This window comes from Dicentrarchus labrax, unplaced genomic scaffold (genome assembly GCF_905237075.1).
Source record: "Dicentrarchus labrax unplaced genomic scaffold, dlabrax2021, whole genome shotgun sequence".
Classification (NCBI taxonomy): Eukaryota; Metazoa; Chordata; class Actinopteri; family Moronidae; genus Dicentrarchus; species Dicentrarchus labrax.
The window spans coordinates 18,864,380-18,888,707 of record NW_026136711.1 but is presented as its reverse complement, the minus strand read 5'-3'; the positions used below and the strand labels follow the sequence as shown (position 1 = coordinate 18,888,707).

General features: G+C 40.2%; 2 protein-coding genes across 4 annotated transcripts in view; both read right to left on the bottom strand.

Moving 5' to 3' along the window:
* The window catches only part of LOC127372499 (ras-related protein rab7), a 141,611-nt gene extending 134,038 nt beyond the window's left edge, over positions 1 to 7,573 (bottom strand). The window contains exon 1 of the mRNA XM_051416294.1: positions 7,564 to 7,573. The gene's annotated coding sequence lies outside the window, so the exon portion shown is untranslated. The remainder of the gene's footprint in view (positions 1 to 7,563) is intronic.
* LOC127372491 (FYVE, RhoGEF and PH domain-containing protein 5-like) lies at positions 2,454 to 23,348 on the bottom strand. 3 transcript variants are annotated; one of them, XM_051416283.1, is made up of 21 exons: positions 23,114 to 23,348; positions 19,651 to 22,222; positions 16,068 to 16,218; positions 15,526 to 15,584; positions 15,390 to 15,420; positions 14,497 to 14,648; positions 14,191 to 14,347; positions 11,836 to 11,926; positions 11,700 to 11,750; positions 11,166 to 11,224; positions 9,415 to 9,486; positions 9,130 to 9,198; positions 7,668 to 7,751; positions 7,388 to 7,467; positions 7,155 to 7,251; positions 6,711 to 6,848; positions 6,435 to 6,537; positions 5,559 to 5,695; positions 5,283 to 5,408; positions 4,998 to 5,155; positions 2,454 to 4,467 (listed from the first exon to the last, which is right to left on the bottom strand). In XM_051416283.1, exons 1-21 carry the CDS (start codon positions 23,121 to 23,123, stop codon positions 4,431 to 4,433), a joined length of 4,434 nt encoding a protein of 1,477 aa, XP_051272243.1. In that variant the 5' UTR covers positions 23,124 to 23,348; the 3' UTR covers positions 2,454 to 4,430. The 3 variants fall into 3 exon arrangements, with proteins under 3 accessions (XP_051272243.1, XP_051272245.1, XP_051272244.1); XM_051416285.1 differs by having other exon boundaries at positions 5,310 to 5,408; XM_051416284.1 differs by having other exon boundaries at positions 11,836 to 11,923.
* Positions 23,349 to 24,328: the final 980 nt, after the last annotated feature.

Here is a 24,328-nt window from a genome sequence, read left to right as displayed (position 1 = left end):
TCTAAATATATGTATGTGCAAATGAGCAAGGGCGGCTATTCTCATCTGATGACACTAATGAAGTATTGGCTTGAAGTGAAGACCTAAATGAGGAAATGCGGCAGTTAAACTCCTGCAGAGTGAGTCATAATTAAATGTTTAGTTGTAGTTTACAAGTATGAGGCTGCATGTGCGGCTATAGTGTGTAAAGTGATTGATAAGTGAAACATGCCAGGATACAGGTGTGTCAGTGATCCCCTCTCTCCTCTGACGACTTACATAACAGACAGATGGTGACTCACGGTAGACACAGGAAGTCTACAGTGGAGACTAGGTGTGTGCACTAAAGACTTCATTGCTCATGCTTTTCTCTGACAGATGTACATTCAAAGCGTGAGGAGCCCTCTCCTTCTGTTCTTCCTCTAGCAAACACACACACACACACACACACACACACACACACACACACACACACACACACACATATATCCAGTCGTTGGATGTATATGTATATAGGCGGATGTTAAATTTTATCATACAGAGCTTAGAGAGAGCCAGATGGAGGATCCACATAGAAACTCCCTGTAGAGTTGACACATATATGGAGCTATAGGGCTCTGCTGGGTAGTCAGGTGGATTCAATTAAACAATCTAGAAAATAATTGTTTATTAATTGTGTCAACGCTAAGATAACAATCTGTAATTAAGGGTAAAAAAAGTAGACATTGGTTCATTTAAGGGGTTCATATGTCCAAAAATACTTTTTTATTTAGTGAGAGTAAAATATATTTTTCTCCCAACTATAACATTTTTAGACAAAACATTAAAGTGGCATCTATTTATATCTCACCCTCCATGGTCACCACCAATTTAAACCTTAAAGTGTCATCTATGAAACAGGCAGACGAAGACATAAAGTTAGATCTTAAAGGTAATCATTAATCTCTGTGGCTCTATGACGCTACTGCAGCAAACTCTTAATCCACAGTTTCTTTTAAATGATACTGTGTTATTTTTAATCCTAAAATTATATAAAATGACAAGCCGTGAGAAAAGATGTCCTCTAAAAGGAATACTTTGGAGATACACTTATTTGCTATCATGGAGTGTCCACTGGTTGCTAAGCAACTGCTCTCAGCCAAGAAACAGTCCGACCCATAATCCTCCAATAAAACATAACTTTAGATACGTTTATCCAGTTAATTAGGGAGCTTCAGAAGTTATAGGTGTCTTTTGTTACTTTTTGCTAGCTCTCAATAACTGTTTCCAGTCTTTATCCTATGCTAAACTAAGCTAAGCAGCTGCTGACACTAGCTTTTTATTGATTGGACAGACGTGAGAGTGATATCAATCTTCTTATCAAATCCTAGAAAGAAACCTTTGGAGCGTATTTCCCATAATGTTGAACTATTCTTTCACATATAAAAGAAAAAAACCCAGATTGTCTTTGTCTTGGCTCAAAGGCTCCAGACAGATTTAACATCCCTCAGTGACAGCTGCCGGCCCTGCTGACATGTGTTTATACTTCTCCCTCTGCAGATAGTTGCAGATGACAGAATGGTCACAAGAGGGTGGAAAGCACGATGCAGGCTCCATGTTTAGGCAACAGGGATAATAAATGTTCAGTCGGAGGTGCAGAGTGTGCTGAAGGCTGTGTGTTTTTCTCTGTTAGTCCTGTTGAGGCAGAGTGGGCTATTTAAAGCTTTAGGGGAGGTGGAATAGGTGTAACATTGACTTGGCAGTGTAGGCTGCAGAGTTTGCAAAGTGGGACATAAGAGTGCGTCCCTCTATTCTTCCAGCCTCTTCACATCTTTTTTTTCTCCCCCTCCCCATCTCCGAAGGGTGCCGAGAGACATAAGACAAGGTGCAAACCCAGAAATGTCAAGGCAATGTCAAGTGGACAAAGTTATTTTTCCCCTCTGTCCTATTTCTTAGTCTTTTTATTTAAATCTCCGGCTATTATGTAATAAAATCTTTCATTTTCCCCTGAGGATCTGCTGCCCACACAACACTATGAAAGACGAGAAAGCATGCTGTTGTAACTCACGACATCAACACAAACACTGCATTCCCTTCTGAGAGTGGAGCTGAAAATGGCCAGAAAGTTTGTCATTAAAAACAGCCAAGTACACGCACAATTCTGCTGTCAGGGATTAAAAGAAATATGCCATAAATGAGGGAGAAACATATTGCAGCTTTTTTGGCACCCGTTGTTAATGATTCCTGAGGCTGAGCACATATAACAGAGCTGAATGTACCCGACCATATTGAGTAGGCTGTGTGTGGATGATTGATTATTTGCTTCTCTCTGCATTGCTCCTGCCTGCAGCGATATGAAAGTAAGCTTGGATTATGACACTGTTGCTGTCCCACTCTAAAGAAAAAGCCTATCTTTTCCACCATCAGCCCCACAGCTAGCGTTCATCACTTGTCTTTTATTACAGAAATCAACACGTAGAGAATCACACAGTGCATTGCCGTTTTTGTCTTGTTTAGTCTTCAGTTTCAGTCAACAATGTCTTGTTTCTTGCTGCTTTGTTGTAACCAGAAATATCTAAAGCAGAAGTATGGTAAAATACAAAGCTCTGTTTTACATATAGAAGCTGAGAGCAGAAAACACTTCTGCATTTAGGTTTAACTTATTTAAGTGAGTGTCTGCACCTTGTTTTGCACATTGTTCTCCACAGCCAATTAAGAAAAGTTATTCCAGCTGAAGGATTTGGGGAGAAGGAACAGGTGCAGGAAGTGTGGGAAGATAAATACTTAAAAAAACCTGTAAGTATTGTGTCATAACCGATAGAAACAAAGGAAAGAAAACACTAAAAAGATGAGATGAGAAGAGTGAAGTGACAGAGGAGGGAGAAAACAGAACTGGGGCTAAGAGGGAGAGCAGAGTGATGAATGATCTGTCCTCTATATAGGACGAGGTGTCTGCAACTTTTCAGGAGCCCCAGAAAGCAAACTTTCTGCCTGGTATTATTCTGGGTCAGGAAGCCCCAGGGGGAGATGAGAAGCAGAGCAGGCCTGGCCTTTCTTTGGCCACACAGCACACTGGTCTGTGTGTGTGTCACTCAGTCCCCCAGTGTCTTCCCAAGCAGCTCTAAGTGTGATCTCAAACACTTGCCAGCTTGGTGTTTGATGAGAACAGGCCACACATGTACTACATGTCAACACAGACAAGATAGGCTCATATAAGGGGCACTACAAGTGTAACGTTTCCATTTTTTATGAATTTACTGAACTCCACCAGCAAGGACACAGTGACAGGAAGTCAATGACGGCCTGTTGTACTTTCATGTTTAGCCCACTTGCAACCTAGGGGCCAGGAAGAGGATGAAGAGAACACACACACACACACACACACACACACACACACACACACACACACACACACACACACACAGACTGTTTCCATCATTACAGCCTCCTTTACTTGATTTTAAAATATTAGTGTTAGACATTTAAACTTAAATCATCAAGTACAGTACAATGTCCAAAACACTGATTATGTAGATCAGCAAAGTCAGTGCTTCATGGCTCAACTGGATGTGTAGTCTTTATACAAATAAGAATTTACACTATACTTGCTTTAGTTAGGCCTATTTAAAACAGTAAAGATGTAATTGGCAACATTTTTCTCAATAAAAAAGTGAAGTAAATGGAGTAAGTAATGTTCAGTAGCTTTTGGCCTTTATGATGAAGATACACTAATATCTCTATATCAGGTTCATTCCTTTTTATATCAGTGCAAAAAGGCATAGAAACTATTTATTCACTTGCAGGACCATCTCAAACAATACAGTACATGGCAAAGCTACAGACACTTCTATACATATAAAATTACTCATTCTTTGATACAGCCTGTGCTTCAAAGTATTAGTCATAGAGATGCATTAAATCCAGTGGAAGAACACATGTTCAAATGAAGGCGTAACTAACACATTTTGTAACTGAAGATCAGGCTATTCCACATTTGAGGTTGAAATTTGTTACTATTTTTTCAGCCTCCATGTTAGCAACAGTAAAATGACTGGTTTAAAGTGTTAAAGAGTTATTGAAATACTTTTTTATGTTGTTTTGAAATATTTGATATGTTGAAAAAATCATAGAATATATTTATCTTCCAGAGGAATGTCGCTGATCAGCTCCTGGGAGAAATACAGGTCGCATCGATGTAATGTTCCACACTGGCAGGTATCTGGGCCAACGCCTCTCGTGGCTCTCAGCATCACACCTGCTGTAACAGCAGGCAGGGGACACTGGAGGTTGACAAAGTAGGTAATCGTGTCCCCTCTCAAAGAACACGATGTCTTCTTTTTTAGACAACTTGCAGACATAATCAAAAATTGTGTTTTATTCCCAATCTTCTGTTCTTGGTTTCACAGTTCTTTTGGGGCAGAGGAAAGGCAGCAGACTTCTATTTTTGGCAAACCCTCCCAGAGTAGCTGATCCTATAAAACTGTGGCTTCCTCCATGGCATTTACCCACCTATATGAGAAGAGAATTTTACATTAGGACAGAAACAGCATGAACTGCAGTTGTGCTAAAAGAATAATTTCAATCTGCTTCACGACTGTCAACATGACATATAACCACATTAGTAACTGAGCCAATTTTATTTCACTTGAATTTGAAAGATTACAGTATTTTGTCCTGGAGGAGCAAGTTTTACTAACTTTTACTCTTCTGTAAACTCAGTCCACATATTTCTGCTATTTCTGCTTAAACACTGAAATTCCAAATTTGGCGATGCTCATGTTTCCACTTCAAACCATGTGATCAGACAAGTATGACATGGGCGTCTGTGGATCCAGTCTTAGGCCCATAAGACGCCTTGGTACCCACTGAGCAATGTAAAAGTTATAATCTCGACGGTTTTTCTTAGTTTTGTCCCTGATAGCAACAACATATCAGTAGCAACCCTGTGAGTCATTCGGCCATTAGCTTATAGTGAGTCTCTTTTAGCCTCCAACAGCATCCAACTAACAGTTTGAAATTAGCTATCAAGTGCTTCTCACCTCTGGGCTGTGTAGTTGTCCACAGCTTTAAAGGTATAGTACAAAGTGTTTTTGTGGTAAAGCTGGAAGATGCTGGCCTCTTCCTCCTCCCCTTCCTGCTTGTCTGGTAGCTTCACTGTGAAACCCAGCAGAGGTAAACTCTCTGATGCCACTTTCTCCTGCAGACAGAAATGGGTTATGAGATACAGCAATGTAACTTTGGGCATTTCAACAATTTTAGTTACTTTTAGACAACAAGTGAATGTGTGCTGTTCAGGTTAAAGGGGAGTGCATGTTTCCCCTCACCTCTTGGGCTCGGTAGGTGTAAAGCACCTTGTCTTTTAGGAGGAACCAAAGTCTCTTCCAGCTCCTCTTGCTCTTCTTGCTGCGCTGTAGACTGCCACTAATGGAGCCTTCCTCTGACAGGGTCACCTGCACAGCATAGGAGCAGGAACGGACCAATAACTTGCAATGTTCCTTACAAAACATGGCATATCTGTCATCCACACCATCAGTAATCTGCACTGTGCAGTGAACATGGCCCTCTCTGCAAAGAGAGGAAAGCACATGTTGCAGGTGTACCTGGGTGAAGGAGGCTGTGCCTTTCCGATGTCTCCAGATGTTGGGAGGATGAATATTTTGGAACACAGCTGAGAGAGGGCGACTGGAGCGGTTTGGACGAGGGCTGCTTTTACCTGACAGTGCAGACACGTCTCCCCCTGCAGAAATATACAATTAACCACAGCAAAGGACAGGCTATAACAAGACACTATATTCTTTTTTGGTGAAATCATAGCTCGGGTATGCATGAGTGGAACTATGCAGTTCTGAATCTGAATTGAAGAACTTCCAATATGGTGGCTTTTATATATATATATATATATATATGAAAAAAAAGCACACAGTATACATATACATATATATACACAGTGTACGTGTGTGTGTGTGTGTGTGTGTGTGTGTGTGTGTGTTAAATATATTATAGGAAATAATGTTTTAAGTAAGAAAAAATAAAGGAAAGGCTTTCCTTTACAAATGAAGCTTCAGCTTTGCACTCTGCAGTGTTTTTGTATTTTACCAGCATATTACACAAAATGGTGTGAAGTGTGCAACATATTGAATTCAGCCATGCATATTTTGGTTTGGTCATGTTCTACATGATACTCAGTAGTAGTAGTACTAATAGTAGCCCATGACTTTTTTTCTCTTATTTCTGTTTTTCCAAATGTATTACTTTTTATTTTATGCATTTATTTCCTGTAAAATACAAATGTTTCTGCCTGATGCTGCGTCTCCCTCTGATAACAATTAGTAATGCAGTTGACTGGTCAAGGGTTAACACATTGCTACTACTGGTAACAAGAAGAATAGCAATATTAAAAGTTGTAGGCTGAGAGGCAGATTGACTGTTAAATTGTAGTTGAGTCCTAAAAATGTATTCAAGCAGAGTTTTCCCACCTCTCTTCTTTAGCTCGCTGTAACAGTGATCACACACTTTGGCCATGCGGTCTTTCATGTATTTCAGTGGATATCTGTTCCTGGAGCAGCTCCGACAAACAATCTGTGTCAAACAACATAAATTCACCACAGATTACATTACATACACAATAAAAAGCCTAGGAAACAGTACATTCAGCACCCAAAATGCTCTAGTCAAAGGTACAATTTGTTGTATGCCGTCTAACCGATACTGAAGAATTATAGAGCACTTTGTTTTGTTCATGTGTGACTCACTCTTCCGCAGCCATGGCAGTGGTGTCTGCGAAGAGTGAGGCTGAAATCTGAGGTGCAGTTCATGCACATCATCACTTGTGAGACTGGAACAAGTGTGGGAGCTTTCTCCCCTAGAGACAGCCGCAGACGATCTCTGGGCTGCAACAAACACACAGAAACAGAAAAATAACTATAATATCAATAACCTATCGAAAGAAAAACCTTGTTAAGTTATGCCTTAAAGGTGGGGTCAGTCATTCTGGAGAAAGACAGTTGATTGTTGAATCTCATTCCTGGGTTGTCAAACAATGACGCTTTCGCAGCAAACAAAGAGGCTTACTCTGAGCTACTTTGTTTGCTTTCCATTTAACATTGGTTTTGACGACCTGGGAATGAGACTCAACTTTCTCCATAATGAGTGACCCCAACTTTAATAGATGGATATGAGAAGCACAATTTGATCACCTCTCCTGAGCAGCTGTTAAATGCAACAGATCCCCGGGCATGTTCAGTCACAGTGCGGCTTAGAGTGTAAAACCAGTCCTCTCTTTCAATGAAGGAACTGCAAAAAATACACACAAAAATAATTAACTTGAAATTTACAAAACATTGGCTGCAGTATTAACATTTTACCCATTTTAGAGGTTTTAACCTCAGATAATATCCATTATTCCAGCAGTACACACAGTGTGACCCACCTTGCAGACAAAGTGATGGAGATATCTGTTCCTTCTATCCTCAGTGCATTTTGGACATTTTCTATGATGGGTTTACTAACCTGGGAAATCAATAAAATTACAAATCAAAGACCAGCAATACAGAGAGAGAAATAAATACATTCATGGCTGTAGTTTGTATGTGTTGGAAGAAATACTTTCAGCTTGCCTTGCATAAAAACTCGTGCATGATTTCAAAGGGAAAACATGGTCAGAAATGAAAGCAATTACAACATTGGGCGACTTAATGAAAGACTCTGACCTTTAACCCAGTGAGTGGCAGAGTATTCTTCAACCTGTATTTCCCATCCTGCTGAGGGTAGGTGTACAGCAGCACATCATTCATCTAACAATAGAAGGAGATGACAATCAATATTCACAGTAAAGACCAGTAAATGCACATTAGAGGACATATAACAAAACGGAAAATAGTCCAAATAGTCAGCTGCCCAGATTTCAATATTCATGTATGTGCAGCAGTTCTCCAGTAGGTGGCACTCTAAGCTAATACAAAAGTTGACTTGACACGCACACTTTTCAGTGATGTTGGAGATATTTGGTGTCTAGTAGTAGTAGTGAAAAGTTGATCATATTTATCAATTCTAGATTTTAAACGGGAGAGAAGCAGTGGATGTAATTTTAAGAATTTCAAACTAGGCAACCAACCTTTTTTTTAAAATAAAAAAACATATCTGATACCAAATTATTAATGCAAGCAGAGTATTTGTGTGTCTTAAAATGTGTCTGTGGGATACTTCACTAAATAGATATCAAAGATGATATCAAACTGGATCATTAACCTCTGTATCATTTTTTCCAGTGAAATTGTTTTACTCACTGTCCCTGTGTGTTTTAGTAGTTTTGTTATGAGACCGGCAGCTCCTGCAGACTTGTCTTATTGTGCCATGTCCAACATTAATAATAGCTGATAACATGTGATCAACGTCTGGCTGAATAAACTGGCAGGGTAGAACGTTATGCAGCGATGATTACCAACATTCCTCCAGAAGAGACATTTATGAGCTTTTTTAGTATCGAGCCCAGACCACAAATTTCAACACCACAGGAGGGAAAAGCAGCATGCTCTGATGATGCTCTATAGACAATTTGTGAGGGCGTTCAGTTTTCTAAACTCTCTTGATTATTTCAAGGCTATCTCTATTTTATGATTTTTATAAATTGAATATCTAGTACAGTCTGTCGTTTCTGTCTCGTCCATGGAATAAATTATGTTGTGTTGATCTGATATGATGATATGATAGTTTAAACATACGACTTTATCAATTAGATCTTCCTGCCCTACCTCAACATCCTTCTCCCTGTTCCCTTTAGCATTATCATAGTCAGCTAGTAGCCATATATTGAAGGTGCTGAAGACAGATATGACTAATATTTAGCTCACAGAATTAAAGTTATAAAAGTTCACAGGTGTACATGGATCATTCTGTTCATAAGGAGCTGCTGTTGACCTTCCCTGTGCTGTCCATAAAGAACTGGCTCAGGAAGTCAGCATTCAGAAACATCCTGGCAGGAAACCCTGCTCTTAATAGCTCAGTCTGGACTTTTAGAAACAGACCAGACAGAAAATGCCTCACTCTCCAGTTTACACACAGATGTCTTAAAAACTAACTGTAGTTACATGATGTTTATTAATAATGTACACATTATGACCTCTGGCATGTGTCTATCTAACTTATACACTACTAACACGAAGCAGTGTTTACCAAAAACAGATGGCGGGGCTGTCGACTCTTCCTGCTGACCTTCATCAGGGTGCCCTCTTTCACAAAGACCTGATAGAGAAAGCATATGTACAAAAACTGAACACTTCACAAGTCATGACACATACAGTAGAGGGCATCTGCAGTAATTAGTGTTGTTTTTAAAAGCGGGCTGGCTGGGGATTCCCAGCTGAATGATTGTGTAAAGGGCAACACAGGGGTGGTGCAGGGCAGACAGGGTGGGCTGGCAATCAACAGACAAAAACAATGCTGTTATCAGAGTCATACCCTGCCAGGCTGCAGCAGGTCCCGTTGGCCACGAACGCTGTACTCTATGTTGACCAGACGCAACAAGTTCTCCTGAGACACAAAGAAAGATAAGAACAGACAGACAAGACGAGAAAATGAGACGCCAAAATAAGAGAAACGATGAAAGAGTTATCAGCTGGATCAGGTAGGTATGTCATATATTGTTCTTTTTAGAAAGCCAGACTTCAGAAATATCATCATTTGGCATGTTACTCTAACTAGTGCACTAGTAGCCACCAGTTGCTCTTTGAGGCTGTTCTTAGGTACACCAGTGCTTTGAGCTAAATGCTACATCAGCATTCTCACATGCTTACAATGGCAATGTTAACATGCTAATGTTAAGCTGGTACAGTCAAAACCCAAACCATAAAATTTGGTGCAGTGCTAATTTGCCAATGTTTGAATTCTAACACACTCATATAATGCACTGCACCAAATTTTATGGTAATACATCTAATAGTTATTGGGCCATTTCAATCAAAAACAACAAATTTGACACTAGTGGAAAAGTCAGGGGATCACCAGAGTCATTAAGATGCATCCTCTGGGGACCATTACTGTCAAAATTTCATGGCAACCCATCCAATAGTTTTCTGAGACTGAGTGTGTGTGATATAAACTTTTGTGTCTTTTTGCATGCATCCAAAACTTTTTTAACCACCTCTGATATCATTCCTTAAAAGGATAAACAAGTCAGTGTGCTGTATGTTTTACAATCTACATATGTTGGTATTTTATCATCAGACTCTGTATTTAATATGATTATGTTGTCTGTTCTTTACACCGACTTATATTGCATGTCTGTCCAATCTGGGAGTGGAATCCCTCCACTGTGGCTTTTCCTAAAGTTTCTTCCAATTTTTCCCTGTTAAAAGTTTTTTAGGGGAGATTTTCTTACCCGAATCAAGGGTCTAAGGACAGAGGGTGTTGAATGTTGTACAGATTGTAAAGCCCCCACTGTGATTTGTGATTCTGGGCTATATAAATAAAATCTGATCTAACTGTAAATGTATGAACCACATGATGGTGGTTCCCAACCTAGGGGCCGGGCCTATCACAAATATTTTGATAATTTGAGGGGTCGTCAGATGATTAACATAAAAAGAAAGAAGAAAGAGACATATTTCTGCTACACAAAGTGATGCTTATTTTTTCAGATTTTGCTCTATGTTTTGCTCTATTTGAAGATTGATGGAAAACAGACACTGCTTTGTTTGAAGGAGCCACAAACTTGAAAGGTTGGGAACCACTGCTCTGTGCATTAGAAGTGTGAAAGATTCAACCTTAAGCAAAGAGTATGATATATATTTATATCCTAACATTAGAAATAGGAGATAATTTTGATAATTTGTTGGGGTGAACATGCATCTCATATTTCTTCCTCTGTATGCATTCAGTCAAATCTGGACTGTGAAAAGTGATGCTACATTTACTCAGGAAGCAGTTAAATTAATATGTTCAGGACCTAGACTTTTGGTGGATGACTGGGCAGGGAAGATCTTAAAGTTATAAGGGTTAAAGTGTTCATACATTTACAAAATGAGACTCTTTCCCAAACCAGAGACTTTTAACACAAGAAAATATTGTTGGAAGAACTAATCAAAGGGATTCTTTATTGTAGCTATGTGTTTTATTTTGTGTTACAAAGTTTAGGTTGAAATAAGATATATAATTCTGGATGCAAATGTTTGTTTACAGATGAGTTACATATGCCCACACATGGCACTTACCCCATGTTTTATGCTGTCATTTGCTTGATCTGCAATGTCAGACACAACTGCCACAGCGGCTGCATAAGACAAACACAGAAAGAAAGGATTCAGGAAAGACACTTCATGTTAAGAAGTGCAGACAATCACAGTGAATATTCAAAACAGGTGAGATTTGTCTTTGTTCTTTTACTCTATGTAGAAAATCACCAAACATAAAGCTCAAAATGACTCAGGAGCCCGGACGTGTCTACAAGCCTGGAATGGGGTGGCTCCCTTATCGCAGATAAGAGATAGTGTTGTTGCAACTGGCCTTCTCATGAATTACACATTACAGTCTTCACACAGAAAGGGCTGAAATGACTGCCTAGTGGGTTACCACCACAAACAAAAAAGATCTAAATTGGCTCTCACGTGGCCATCTCTCCATGCCGAGTGAGCACAAATAAATTTTGTGTAAACACAGAGCCACAAACACCAGCCAGTAGGGCTCTCCTGTGCGTAACAGAGTGAGCAGCCTCTGTCCACACTGGGTCTGCTCTTTGTTTATGGTACCTTGGGTGTCTTCATATTCCTTGGAATCAGGGGAGAGGTTATTCAGGTAATCTGTGAGAGGAGTGAGAGAAAATGAATGCAAACGATATAAGTGAAATATATTTTTCATTTAGAAAAGATAAGACTCGAGACTCACCAGTGAGGAGCATGCGGTACTGAGCTACGCGCACAATGACCTGCAGGAGCTGATGTTTCAGAGACACTTTCTCCCCAGCAGGACTTTCCTGCTGAGACAAAACAAAGTCAACATTTACACTGTGTTGTTGCTGCTCATTAGCAATGTGGTGGATCTAGAGAAATATACATGGGATGGAAAGTGGGTCCCATGGAGACTTTAAGGTGACATAATCACATACATCAATATTTGCTTGGAAATATTTCAACTCAAAAACATTACATTATTGTGGCACATTATAAAGCAGTTAATAGAAAGATCTGCTGGCAGCACTCACTGTCAACATCCACATGAACTTTGGCCAAACAACACGTCAGATTAATTTTCAGTCAAGGTATCTAATTGAATGTGTAAAAAACTTTAAAATACAATGAAAGTTGTCCTGAGAAGAAAATTCAAAACAATACTGGAGCTTTGAGTAGAACCACCACCTCATATTTTAAGTGTGAAAAAGGGGCCAATAACACAGACTGCTGGTCAGCACAGAGCCTGGCAGGATAAACGTGTGTGTTTGTGTGCGTGTGCAAACACAGCAATGCTGCATGCCCCTATGTATCAACACCCTCATTCCCAATAATCATTTTATTAATAATGAATCTCTCTCCACACACACACACACACACACACACACACACACACACACACACACACACACACACACACACACACCACCCACATGCACAGACACTTTCAAAGTGATAATAATATTTATATTTTTTGATTGATTCATTTCGAAGCCTAAAAAGCCTTCTGTCAGCATTTCCCATTTAAAAACTGAAAATTATAAACTGATAATCAATGAAACAGAAAAGAACTTACTGTGCTGACATTAATACACAAAGTGCTTAGGAGAATCTCAGGACTTTTATGCTCTTAATTCAGACAGAGAAAACTGCCCAGCTCTGCAAAGACTTTCTGCCAAGTCCTCTCCTCCGTGGTCTATAAACTGAATGGAAAATATTGAAAACTGAATTAAAAAGTCGATTGTGAGGAGATGCTGCAATGTCCCTGTTGAACTGTCAAGCATACTATCGTGTCCTGTTCTTTTATACAATATGTTTTATATTCCAAACTAATCAACTTAATAGCTTCTCTGGCTGACAGGTTTGAAAAACGTTGTCTTGTGTCTGTTCATTGAATTAAGGCTAAGTATAAGTCCTGACTAAAGTGCATTGTTATTGGATATGTTGTGGAGCTCAAAGAAGCTGTTGGGAATGCAACCTAGATACATTTTAAGATCCTCCTGTTTTTAAAGAGAAGTTTAGTGTTTAATTGTTGTCCTGAGTGGCTCATTTCAAACGTATTTGTTTTTAACATCTAAACATACGGTCTATATTTTTCCTTTGGGTGTCATGACAGCTTTTTTTAACTGCCATGAACACTGTGTAGTTGTTTCAAATTAAATGACTACCTTTATTCACTTAGCTGTCCGCCTTTTAGGGGTTTGTATCTTTTGCTTCTAGTCACAAGGGCTCTCTTCTCTCTCACACAGACACAGGCTGATACCACACACTCAGCTATTACCATCTCTCTTACCACAAAACAAGCGCTCCATCTTTGTCATTGCACATAGAGACACACACTGAACTCTGCTGACAAGAGATAAGGTGCAGAGATAATTGAGGCTCTTGATAACCATCAAATATGTGAGATTGAAACCAAAGTTTCACTGTTACTTTAATGCTTAAAACCTCTGCAATGTTTCACCACCTCAACCATACTGTACATCCACATGTTCCCAGTAGTTCTGTTAGTATTTACACACATCAAGCAGTGAGTAAAACATTTGAATCCCACATGCAAAAAGGAAGAGGAGTATTAAGAGAATACAGGCTTTCTTCACTGAAGAGCCAATTAGAATATCACGTGTCACGTGAACAAAACACACTTTATGTATGTTTTGCTATTGTTTGTATACCAGAATAGCTTAATTACATGACAAAAAAATAAATAAAATAATACTGTATATACATAAGTATGAACTTGGCCCAGTGGTTAGTGAAGATATTTATCATATTTGTGTCCTTTCTCATGATATATATCATTTTGATTTCCAATTAGACTTCTGAGAAGGTTTAAAGTGTTGTCAATTATGTAAAAAAAAAATATGAATTAACCGTTGTCTCTCTTCCTCTTCTACAGCAGTAAAGTCATTCAAGTGTTTGGTGGTTAATTCAGATTTTTTTACTACATGGTCCTGCAACATACCAGTACCTGACTGTTGTTGGCAGTGCATGGGGAGTTTGTTTACGGGCTTGAAATGATGTGTTGCATAGCCTGTTTTGTGTTGAGTTAGAGAAGAACTGTAGGTCTGACCTCAAACTGGTGAACAATGGCTGCAAAGGCAGGTGAAGTTCGGCAGCTGTCCTCCAGCAGGCTCATACTGCGGTCGTAGTGGCCGATGTAAGTGGTAAAAACCAAGAACTCGGCTTTTCTGGACAGGAAGATGTCTGCAATCCTCTGGCTCTCCTCCCTGAGAAACAGAAGTGAGAGGATGAAAGAGAAAAGCAGCACGCACCAGTCCTCAGGTAATGCTTTCTGAGCTGCATTAATGTGTGCACTCTTTGGAAGAGGAGGGCCCACTGCGGAAGCTATGTGCACCACACGATGTACTCGTCTCACCAGTGTCGGATTCGATTCTCCAGCTCGTTGAGGATTCTGCGGTGCAGGGTGTAAATATCAGGCAGCTCATTAAGAATCTCTCGAAGCCTCTCTTCATCCAACACAAGTTCCCCCTCGTCCCCGACTGCTGCCCCCACCGCTTCCCGAAAGTCCTGGCACACAGGCGAGTACGAAGGCATGGTTAAATTCTCACTAAACTCACAATTCACTAAAGCCTGCCTTCCTATCGTTTTTACCGTATCTTCTTCTTCTGCAATCGTGTAACATGATAGCAGGGAGGACATGAGCTATTATATCAAGCAATCTAATCATTGATAAGAACACTGGGGTATTCCCACACCAGAGGGTACATCTGGGAAAGGAAGTGCGAGGGCAGCACTTGTTCTTCCCTCTTTATCACTGCTGAGGTGCTCTATAGAGCAAGTCACAAAAACTTCTCTAGTGGAGCTGCCAACAGATCAGACCATCAGTCTGTAGTGTGCAGCAACTGTCAATGAGTGTGGAGCAGATGTTCTTGGAAGGTTTGTACTCAGTGAATTTACTTTGGTTAAATCAAGAGCAGACACACAACATAAATAGAATTTAATAAAACTTAATTTATACAAATGGAATTAAATTAAATACAGTGTGCATCTTTTTGACAGAACAAGACTGCTCAAGACAGGAAGCTGACAAAAATGTGCATTACATCTGAGGGGATTTAAGAGATAAAATGTAAACCAGAGCAAAGGAACATGAACTTCCTTTCTTTAATATGCAACTTCAATTCTGCAGAGCTCAGAGAGCCAAATGTAGAAACTACTGTAATTCCCTCCCACTGAGAATATCTAACTATGTACATGAGAATTATATTCCAATCATAAATTGAAAGGGAATAGAAACAAATCACTTACTTCCTGCAGGAGCTTGAGGGCTTTCACATGTCTGTGAACAGAGAAATAAATACACAATTAAACAGGAAAGTGGAGGTAACTTTATTAGTTTTGATGGATGAGCGGAGATGTTTGATTTAGTTTACATGTAACTCACAATCTCTCTGTATCCACCAGCTCTTTCGCGATGTAAAAGGCTCTGGATCGGCCATCAGGCTGTAAACAATCATATTATTTACTTAATAAGCCCAGGGTTAGGAAGAGCTAAAGCATTTTGGCTGCAGTTCAACAAAAATAGCTGCCTCCTCTCCCTCTCCACAGTGTCTCCAAGCTGCAATCAAATTCTAAATAATGAGGACAGCCGTGTAGTAGCCCATTAACCCCCATTAACCCGCATTAAAATCCTGGCTTGTGAGGGCAATTTTGCAATTGCCCAAGGTGAAAAACAGTTCACTTTATTTTGTTCTGTTCTGTTCTTCACATATGTTGTTATTTCTGCCTACCATTTGCAAAAAGGTGACATGTGCCCTGACAAGATTGTGGCACAAAACAAAACAAATCACTTAAATAGTTGCAGAGGAAATTAGGGGGAAAAAGACATTAATTAATTAATTAACTAATGCTAATATATTTTTAAATTCCAAAACACATATAAATATTTCCATGTTTTAGACTCATCAGACATTTGTCAGAACTAACCTGTCTATCATAATTGTCTGCACCTCCCTCTTCCTCCTCAGAGGTGCGTCCTTGGTCATCCTCACCCGCTGTCTCTCCCCCAGCATCACCCACTGAAACAGTCTGTGGAGCGACAGCCACCGAACACACGTTGTAGGCTTCTGTATAGGCACTGGTGAGAAAGAGGAGTTATTATGGTGATAAATAAATTACATAAATAAATAAACACAGCCAAATGAAGTTACTTGCATTACAATAGATGATGAAATGTCAGCCTGATCTAATCACAAGTCATGGCCTTAGTGCAGACATGATTGGTGCACTTCAAAAAGCGTGACTTTAATCCTAAGATTTTTTATTTTATCTTAAAGGAGTAATTCAACGTTTTAGGAAATCCTTTATTTACTTTCTCTCTGCAGTGTTTGCTCCTTACGTGTTGGCCGCCACGGAGGTTGCCGCTTGGCTGGGACCAGTAACTTAAGACAAACGTGATACATATTTTCAGAAAGTAGTGGGCTTAATAGTGCTGGTAAGCAGTTTTTGTTACCTTTGGACCGCAGGCTAGCTGTTGCCCCCTGGTTTCCAGTCTTTATGCTAAGCTAAGCTAACTACTCCTTTTCATGACTTTTACATATGTGAGTATTTCTCAAGAAAAAAGGTATAATTAGAGAAATGTCAGATAAGATATATGTTCTTCTTTCTAATTCCTTTAAGCATTATTATATTAGTTATCTTCTGGCCCCTTCGTGAACCACTGGTCTTGTGGTCGGTAAAGAAGCATTTTAGACTGTATGGTTTTTACCACAAATTTAAATTTGGGGGATTTTATAATGTGTTCAGTCCTCACACCTTCATTCATTCGATAATAATTCAGATGAATTTAATTTAACAATCTAAGCTATCTTTATGGTCCTTTATGGTCGTAGATTGAAATATCACTATAATAAACATTTTCAGCATTAGAAGCCAATGTGAATAGATAAAACATTTCAGATCTAGAGGAACCAATAAACTGATCCTGAAAGGCCTGTGGCGACAACTTTACCCAACCAGGGACGCATGTCGGTGTTTTATGCTACGAGATCTTCAGCAGGAAGCCCAAATGAATATGCTAATGGCTGCAGCTCAGTGGGAAGTGTAAGCTATGCAAATAAAAACACTACTAGTTACAGTAGTGGTGCAGTACTCCTCTATGTGACCACTTGCCTTGCTGATGTTCCTGCCATGTTTCACTCCGAGCACCAGTGGATTTAACTCCACTGAGATGCAAATTAGCTACATATGAACAACATAGTGAGCAGTTTCAGATCTCTGCATCACACACATTAGAGCTGCACGACCCATTACTGCTCACAGGATCAAACTTTGGATGAGATACCAGAGGGTGTTTGAACCACAAACTACATGCACAGTTTCTATATTAGGCCTTTATATCACTCCAACATAAACTGTCTCTGTCACTTTTCACAGTCTTGCTACTTTGTATGACAGCTCAAGGCGAAATCTATGGAGATAAATTATAGGAGGAGATGAGAAATAATCATTTTTCTTTTTGCCTCAGGTTCACTGGTGAGCCTATTTGTTCCAGTGATAGCAGTAATGGGGCAAATACGCCAAGAATCCCCAAACTGTGATGTGCTAATATTACCCCTTCAGGCTACTGTAAAACTAACGGCCTCAACCATTGAGCCTGCTGTCCATCCGGATGCTGCTTTTGCTTTTAGTCCTGGCCACTGTGTTCACTAGAAGTTCAAAGTCTGAAAATGATAATCATACCTCTGTCTCGGTGTCTAACTTTTGCAATTCAGTATTTTATGGTAGAAAAACATGACTATGAAAAAAGATTTTAAATAAAACTAAATGAGGCATTAAATGTTTTTAAACTTTGAAGTCTTACCTGTCCAAAATGTTTAATCAGTTATCAAAATTGTTACAGGATATTCTACTAATCAAATGATTGTTTATTTCTTTGCTCACTTTTAATGGAGTCATATCATTTTTTGTATTTTCTAAAACTGTCAAATTCTAACTTCAGCTTCAATTAAGCCCACCTGGGTTTTCTACACACTCTATTATCTAATTTAATGCTTTCATAGCACACTCACAGTCAAACAAACACAAATACCTTTGCCAGATCCTGAAATAGGAACACTACCAGTACAATTAAGCTCATTGTGAACCCAGTAAATCAACACAGGCTGACATTTGTCTAGCCATGTGTTTTATACTGTATCAAAGTATCCCTTAAATACAATTTTACACTTCTTAAGCAAAATTGTAAAAAAAAATCACACACTTTTGGAATAGTATAGTATTTAAATTGATGTGTACAAACAAAAAAGCAAATTACATGTGCAAACTTGCTCATCTGAGACAAAGACTAGTAGGAGACACAGGCTGGAGGCACCAGCAGAGTGAAGAAGAGGATACAATGAAGAATGTGTATGTAATTATACTTATATCCAATTGAGTACTTTAGGAAATACACAACAAGTTTTTATATCAAATCAAATGTTTGTTATCCATTTAATAAAAATTAACTTTAGAGCCTTTGTTGTGCAGTTTTTCTAACCACAATGATGAGAGGGAACCACTGCAGTGAACAACTGCTGACTACAGAACATACTGAGATTGTATCTCAGCCTGTTGTTCCTGACTGGATAGAGAAGAGCAATGACTCCACAATGCTCTGACTATTAATCATCCTGAGCGGCCTGTATGATATGGGCACAGTCAACAGGAATGTAGGGGGGATGGGTTAATGTCAGCATAGCATGGTTGATCATACCAACAAATAACACCACAGCAGGGAGACTAGAGGCTCTACCTACAGCATCAACAAGAGCCTGTTTTTACACCTAAAATGATTTGTGAATGAAACCAGTTTTCACTTAGATCTGAAGAGACCACCCCCACCACCACTACCACCTCCAGCGTTTCCTTCTCTACCACCCAACATGCCCCAACAACACACAGACACATCACAGCTTAGTACATCTCACTGTATAGCAAGAGAGAAGCGACTGCACTGACCTCTCTACCACTGATCCTCACATCCATGTCTGCTGTGATCGCAGCATCAGGGGACTCAACATAATAAATAGTTATAAATCCTCCTCCCCAGGGGCATTGTTAAACCCTCACAGTGGCCGAGCAGTAATAAAAAAAGACTTTTGCTCAGTGTAAAAGATGGCAAAGATCACTAATATTATGTCCAGCAGCATCAATCTACATGAACACTCACTTGCACACGGACACAAAGTCAGTTGGTCTGCTCCTTTGGTCCAAACGGAAATATCTCAACATCTATGAGATGGATTATCATAAAAATGTGTACAGACATTCACAGTCCCAAGAGGATGAAACCTACTACGACTTTAGTAATATCTAGAGTCTTTCTATAGCACTATCAGGTCAAATTGGTCAATTTGTCCACTACTTTGGTTTCAGTAATGATATTCCCATCAGCCTCAGCTGTAATTTGTGTGTAGAGCTAATTAGCAAATGTTGCATGGTGAACATAACATAACATATAACTGCTCGACACCAGAATGTTTTTTCATTTTAAGCACGGCTGTAGACTCTTGTAATCATGTTTACGTACCTCTCTGTTTCCTGTTCAGATGTCTGAGTTTTACTCCTGAACCCAGGGAGGCTGCTCATGTCCACATAACCGTCAGTGTCATTGGCTGAGGACAGAGCCCGACTGGGACGGTCAAAGAACCCTGTGAATGGCGTTTGTCTTACAGGTCTCCTCTGCGGGACCTGAAGGTTCTCGTAATCCGAGCTGATTGCAGGAACATTCTCGTAGTCTGAGGTATTCGCATTGGGAAAGGAGATGGAGCGAGGCTTAGTCAGGGGGAGAGGTGTGAAAGGCACACGGGAGCGGTCCTCAAAGGACTCCACCCGGACAACGCTGCGATTTAGAAAGGCCATGGAGCTCCCTTTTCTTTTGCTGTCATTGTAGAGCAAGAACTTTGAGGCCAGCTCAGGTGAAACATGAGGTTTAAAAGCAGAGCGCAAGTTGAGATGTGGAGAGCTACTTAGGCTGTGTCTATCTAGATCCAGTAGTCTGCTGGGCATGTGGTGGCTGGACTCTGCTGAGGACTTGAAGGAGGATGGGTTGACATCCACCACAGACTTGCTCTCAGTTTTTCGCCTAAATTTGAGCATCAGGAAACGCTTAATGGAGGATTTCTTTTTCCTGTTTTTCTCAGACGAGTCTCCTTCCATGAAAAGCGAGGGGGAACTCTTCGTGATGGGCCTCTTGGTGATGTAGGCCAGGTCAAACGGAGGAGGGATATCCACTACAGAGGTCGGAGTGGACAGGCCACTGGACGACAGAGGTGAGCACCGGGAGAAGCTTCCAGATGAACAAATTGCACCTCCCTGTCTTGGGGATCCTTCCCTGTAGCTGTAGGCACCCAGAGGGGTGTCCTGTCCCTCCATAGAGAGAGAGCGGGGGTACAGGGACAAATAGTGGGGTTTGGCACGGGTCTTGTGCAGCATTGAGCTCAACATGGGGCTGCTGCTCAATGCAGGTTGTCCGAATCCACTCATGTAGGGCCTCTGGACAAACTGCATTCCCATGTCAGCCACGTTATTATTAATGCGGTGTGACAGCGAGCGGGCACGCCTCTCTGTTGTTCTCTTATCAAAAGGGAAAACATTTTCACCCTCCGAGCTGTGGCCTGGCTCCTCATAGACGTGCTCATCGCTGATGTCCTGCTCCGTGTCGGTGGTGTCATCCAGAAACGGCACTATGTGACCCTCCAGGTCTTCCTCGTCTCTGAAGACATCTGAGTCATTCGGGGAGAGCAGCTGGCTCTCCGAGAGAGAAGATGTCAGCGAGGTGTCAGTGTCTGTTGGCACTGAGATAGATACCAGCCTGAACCTTGGCTGGCAGTCTAAATGATTCAACAAGGCCTCCGTTGTCTGAGCTTTGAGTTCTTCAGTTTTGACAGTCGTCCTTTTCTGGTATGTTCTTGCCTTGTTTTCATCTCTGTAGTGGCTGCTGTACCCATTGTTACCAATCTCCACGTAATCTTCAGAGGATTGTCCATTTTCTGCTGTTTCCTCATTTATCCCGGTTGATACTCCGCTGCTGTTTATGGACAGAAGTTTCTGTGGAATGAGTGGACTCTCTGGTAGACCCTGAGCTGGGTTATTCCTTGGCATTATCTCTTTGTTAATAATATCCTCTGAGGAGACATAATAAGGTTCAGGAGTTGGATCATCCTCTGTGGCAACATGTCTCTCACATATCTGTTTCTGGTCTTTGGAAATTAAGTCAGAAAAACTAATGTTCTGCAGGTTTTTGCCCTTTTCCTTCATTTTATGGCCACACCTAAACTTCAGGATGTTACACGTGATGCCACAATCCAGAGCAGATTCCTCGTCTTTCTCCTCTCCATCTGTTAGAACAACTTGTGTATCGGTGTCATTGCTGAGGAGACCCGGTTCGTCTGTGAGAGACTCAGTTAAATCATCAGCTGTACAGTCACCGGTTTCATCCTGCTTGATTTGAAGCTTTTCCTCACTCTCATTCATGTGTCGATTTTCAGCAGAAAAGCATCCGGCCTCCTCGTCAATGCTATTAACAGAAATGTCTCCCACTAAGAGGCCATCTGGATCAGCCAGCGCCTCGCCGGCATCACAACCTTCAGCGTCCATGTCCTCCGTCGTGTCCGTGTCAACCATCTCCACCGCATCCTCAGAGTCAGCCCTGAGTCCAGCATCACTGACCCAAACGGAGTCCACCTCCTCTGTTAGAGCACTGTCAGTTAATCTCCACTCCTCGTCCATCTTCTTTACCATGTCTTCTTCCTCTACCTTTACCTCCTCTGTCACCTCTCCGTCCGCTGCCACAGTCTGAACATCTTTTTGTGGTGATTTGAGAATGTAGGCGTTAAATTGTTTCCCTGCTGGCAACAACTCTGCAACCACTTTGTTTAGACCGTTCTCTGTCTCATGCTCTTCATCAACCTCGCCATCTGAAGTTAGCAAGCTGCCATTAAAGCACCCTCCCTGGGTGCCATTAAGCTCTCGGGTGACTTTAGGTTTTGGGGCTATCGAAGGTTTGGGACCCCTGGCTGCAGACATGAGAGGGGAGGGCAGTTTCAGGCTGGCGTGACAAACAAATCTTGGCTTTGGAGCAACAGAAGGCTTGGAGCAGTCTGAAAGAACAACAGGAAAAGGAAACTGTAAGATTATGTGCTTTAAAATAGCCTACAGGTCATTTGTATTGTGTCCCTGTGACCTAAAACTGCTCAAAGATTCTGGATATTCTAATGTGGTCGCGCAGTTGACCATTTTCTTTCATTTTTCTACAAAGAGTTTACAATATTTATGATATATATGATATAAGAACTAATCTGGCAACCTATCAATTGTAGGTCAGTGTTCCAGATACTTTACAGAAAGAGCTAAAGCTAATAATGTGATACTACAAGGACACAATAAAGGACTTAAAATGAGTAATGTTTGCTTTTACTTTGAGAAAAATACAAAATAATGGAAGGGATTTCCCTGACTCACTTCCTGTGATTCAATAGAAACTCCTCTCAAGCTGCCTTCACTGCTTTGAGAATAATACATTATATGCAGCACAGGAGAGTGACTAAAAAGCAACACATGCATGTTAAATGAATAATAGGGCTCCCCATATCATTAAAAAAAAGTATGTACCCCCCAAAATTAGAAAAGACATAGGATTTCAAAATGTTGCAAAATGAGCTCCATTATTGCTAAATTACGTTGAAACCTCTTTATTCTATTACAAGTGAATAATCTGCAAACATTACACTTCCCTCTGTTCTCACATAAGAAACAATGTCGTTAAACACACTTTGGTTTGCTTCACATCTTGTTGTTACTGCTGGATTCACCATCTATACACAGGAATGTACAAAAAAGTCAAATATCCTTTATCCTATATATTTGATCTCCACCCAGCTCTATGCTTAAATACTCAAAATATACTAAATACCCAACACACACATTGAAATAAAGACTTTGAAGACCAGCAGTTCAAAACCACCCTCGTCCTTTAAAATAAATAATCTCACCTGTGTTCATTTTGGCGAAGCGAATATCTCCAACATCTCGTCCACGGAAGCAGCTTCGTTACGCACAATTTTACACAATAATTTTAAACAGGAGCCAAACTCGAGTTCAACTGTCCAAACAGAGAGTGAGTGAGTCTTACTGAACACAGCTCCGTCTATCTTCCTCTAAGAAGGAAACGCTGCTCAGCTGATCGCCTGTGCGTCCTACAGCGCGCAGGGACGCGACTGGAAACCAAATGGAGAGAAATCTCGATCCGCGCTCACCATCACGCCACCCTCCAGGATCCCTCTCACAGCAGCAGCAGGTCCTGGCAAGTGCTGAAAATGTTAACATCAGCCTACAACAGAATGTATAGGCGGATTGGTAGTTTAATATGTGCCAACATCTGCCATAATAAACACATATTTTAGACATTATAGCAAAGATTTATAATAAAACAGTATTAAAAGCGTTTTACTGGTAGATAACTTGTTTACTTTTTGGCAGGTTATGAAAAGTGTTGTCAAGAGTGCTAACTGCAGATTTAATTGATAATTGATTGATTGAAAAATAATTGATTAATGTCTTATTAACACTCATATTTGCACATACAATAGCTCATTAAGTGAAAAGCTCATGAGCATTTATTATCATTATTATTATTATCATTATTATTAACAACATTTTATTACTGTATTTTTACTGTATTTAACTCCAAAGTTGTTCTTATGTATGGTTTATAACTGATCTATAAAGCATTAGTATATTATTTATTAACTGTTAACAACACCATTAGTTACAACTTACAAACCCTTTATAATTGGTGCTTTACTCTTCATGAAATTCACATTTCTGTATTTTGGTACATTTTGTGAAGTTTAGATTGATTAGATTGATGTTATGTTTAGGTGAATACATTCTCAGATCCCAGTTACTTCTGGATGATATTATGATGAATCCATATTTCTCAATATCACTGATCATGTCTCACAGAAGATTTGTAATTTTAAATCAGCTCTCCATTGATAAACCAGCCTTTTTTCCCTGCACACAATCTGACTGTCCAATTGGTGTACAACAGCTCCCTTTTCTACATAACAGGAAACTGCTCTCCCTGTTTCCTGCACAGCCCAACTTAACATCCTTATGCTCACATTTAACCCCTCTGTGAATTGAACTGTGACTCACAGGCGGTGAAGTAAGGGAAGCTATTTTTACTCTTCAATTGTGGTCAG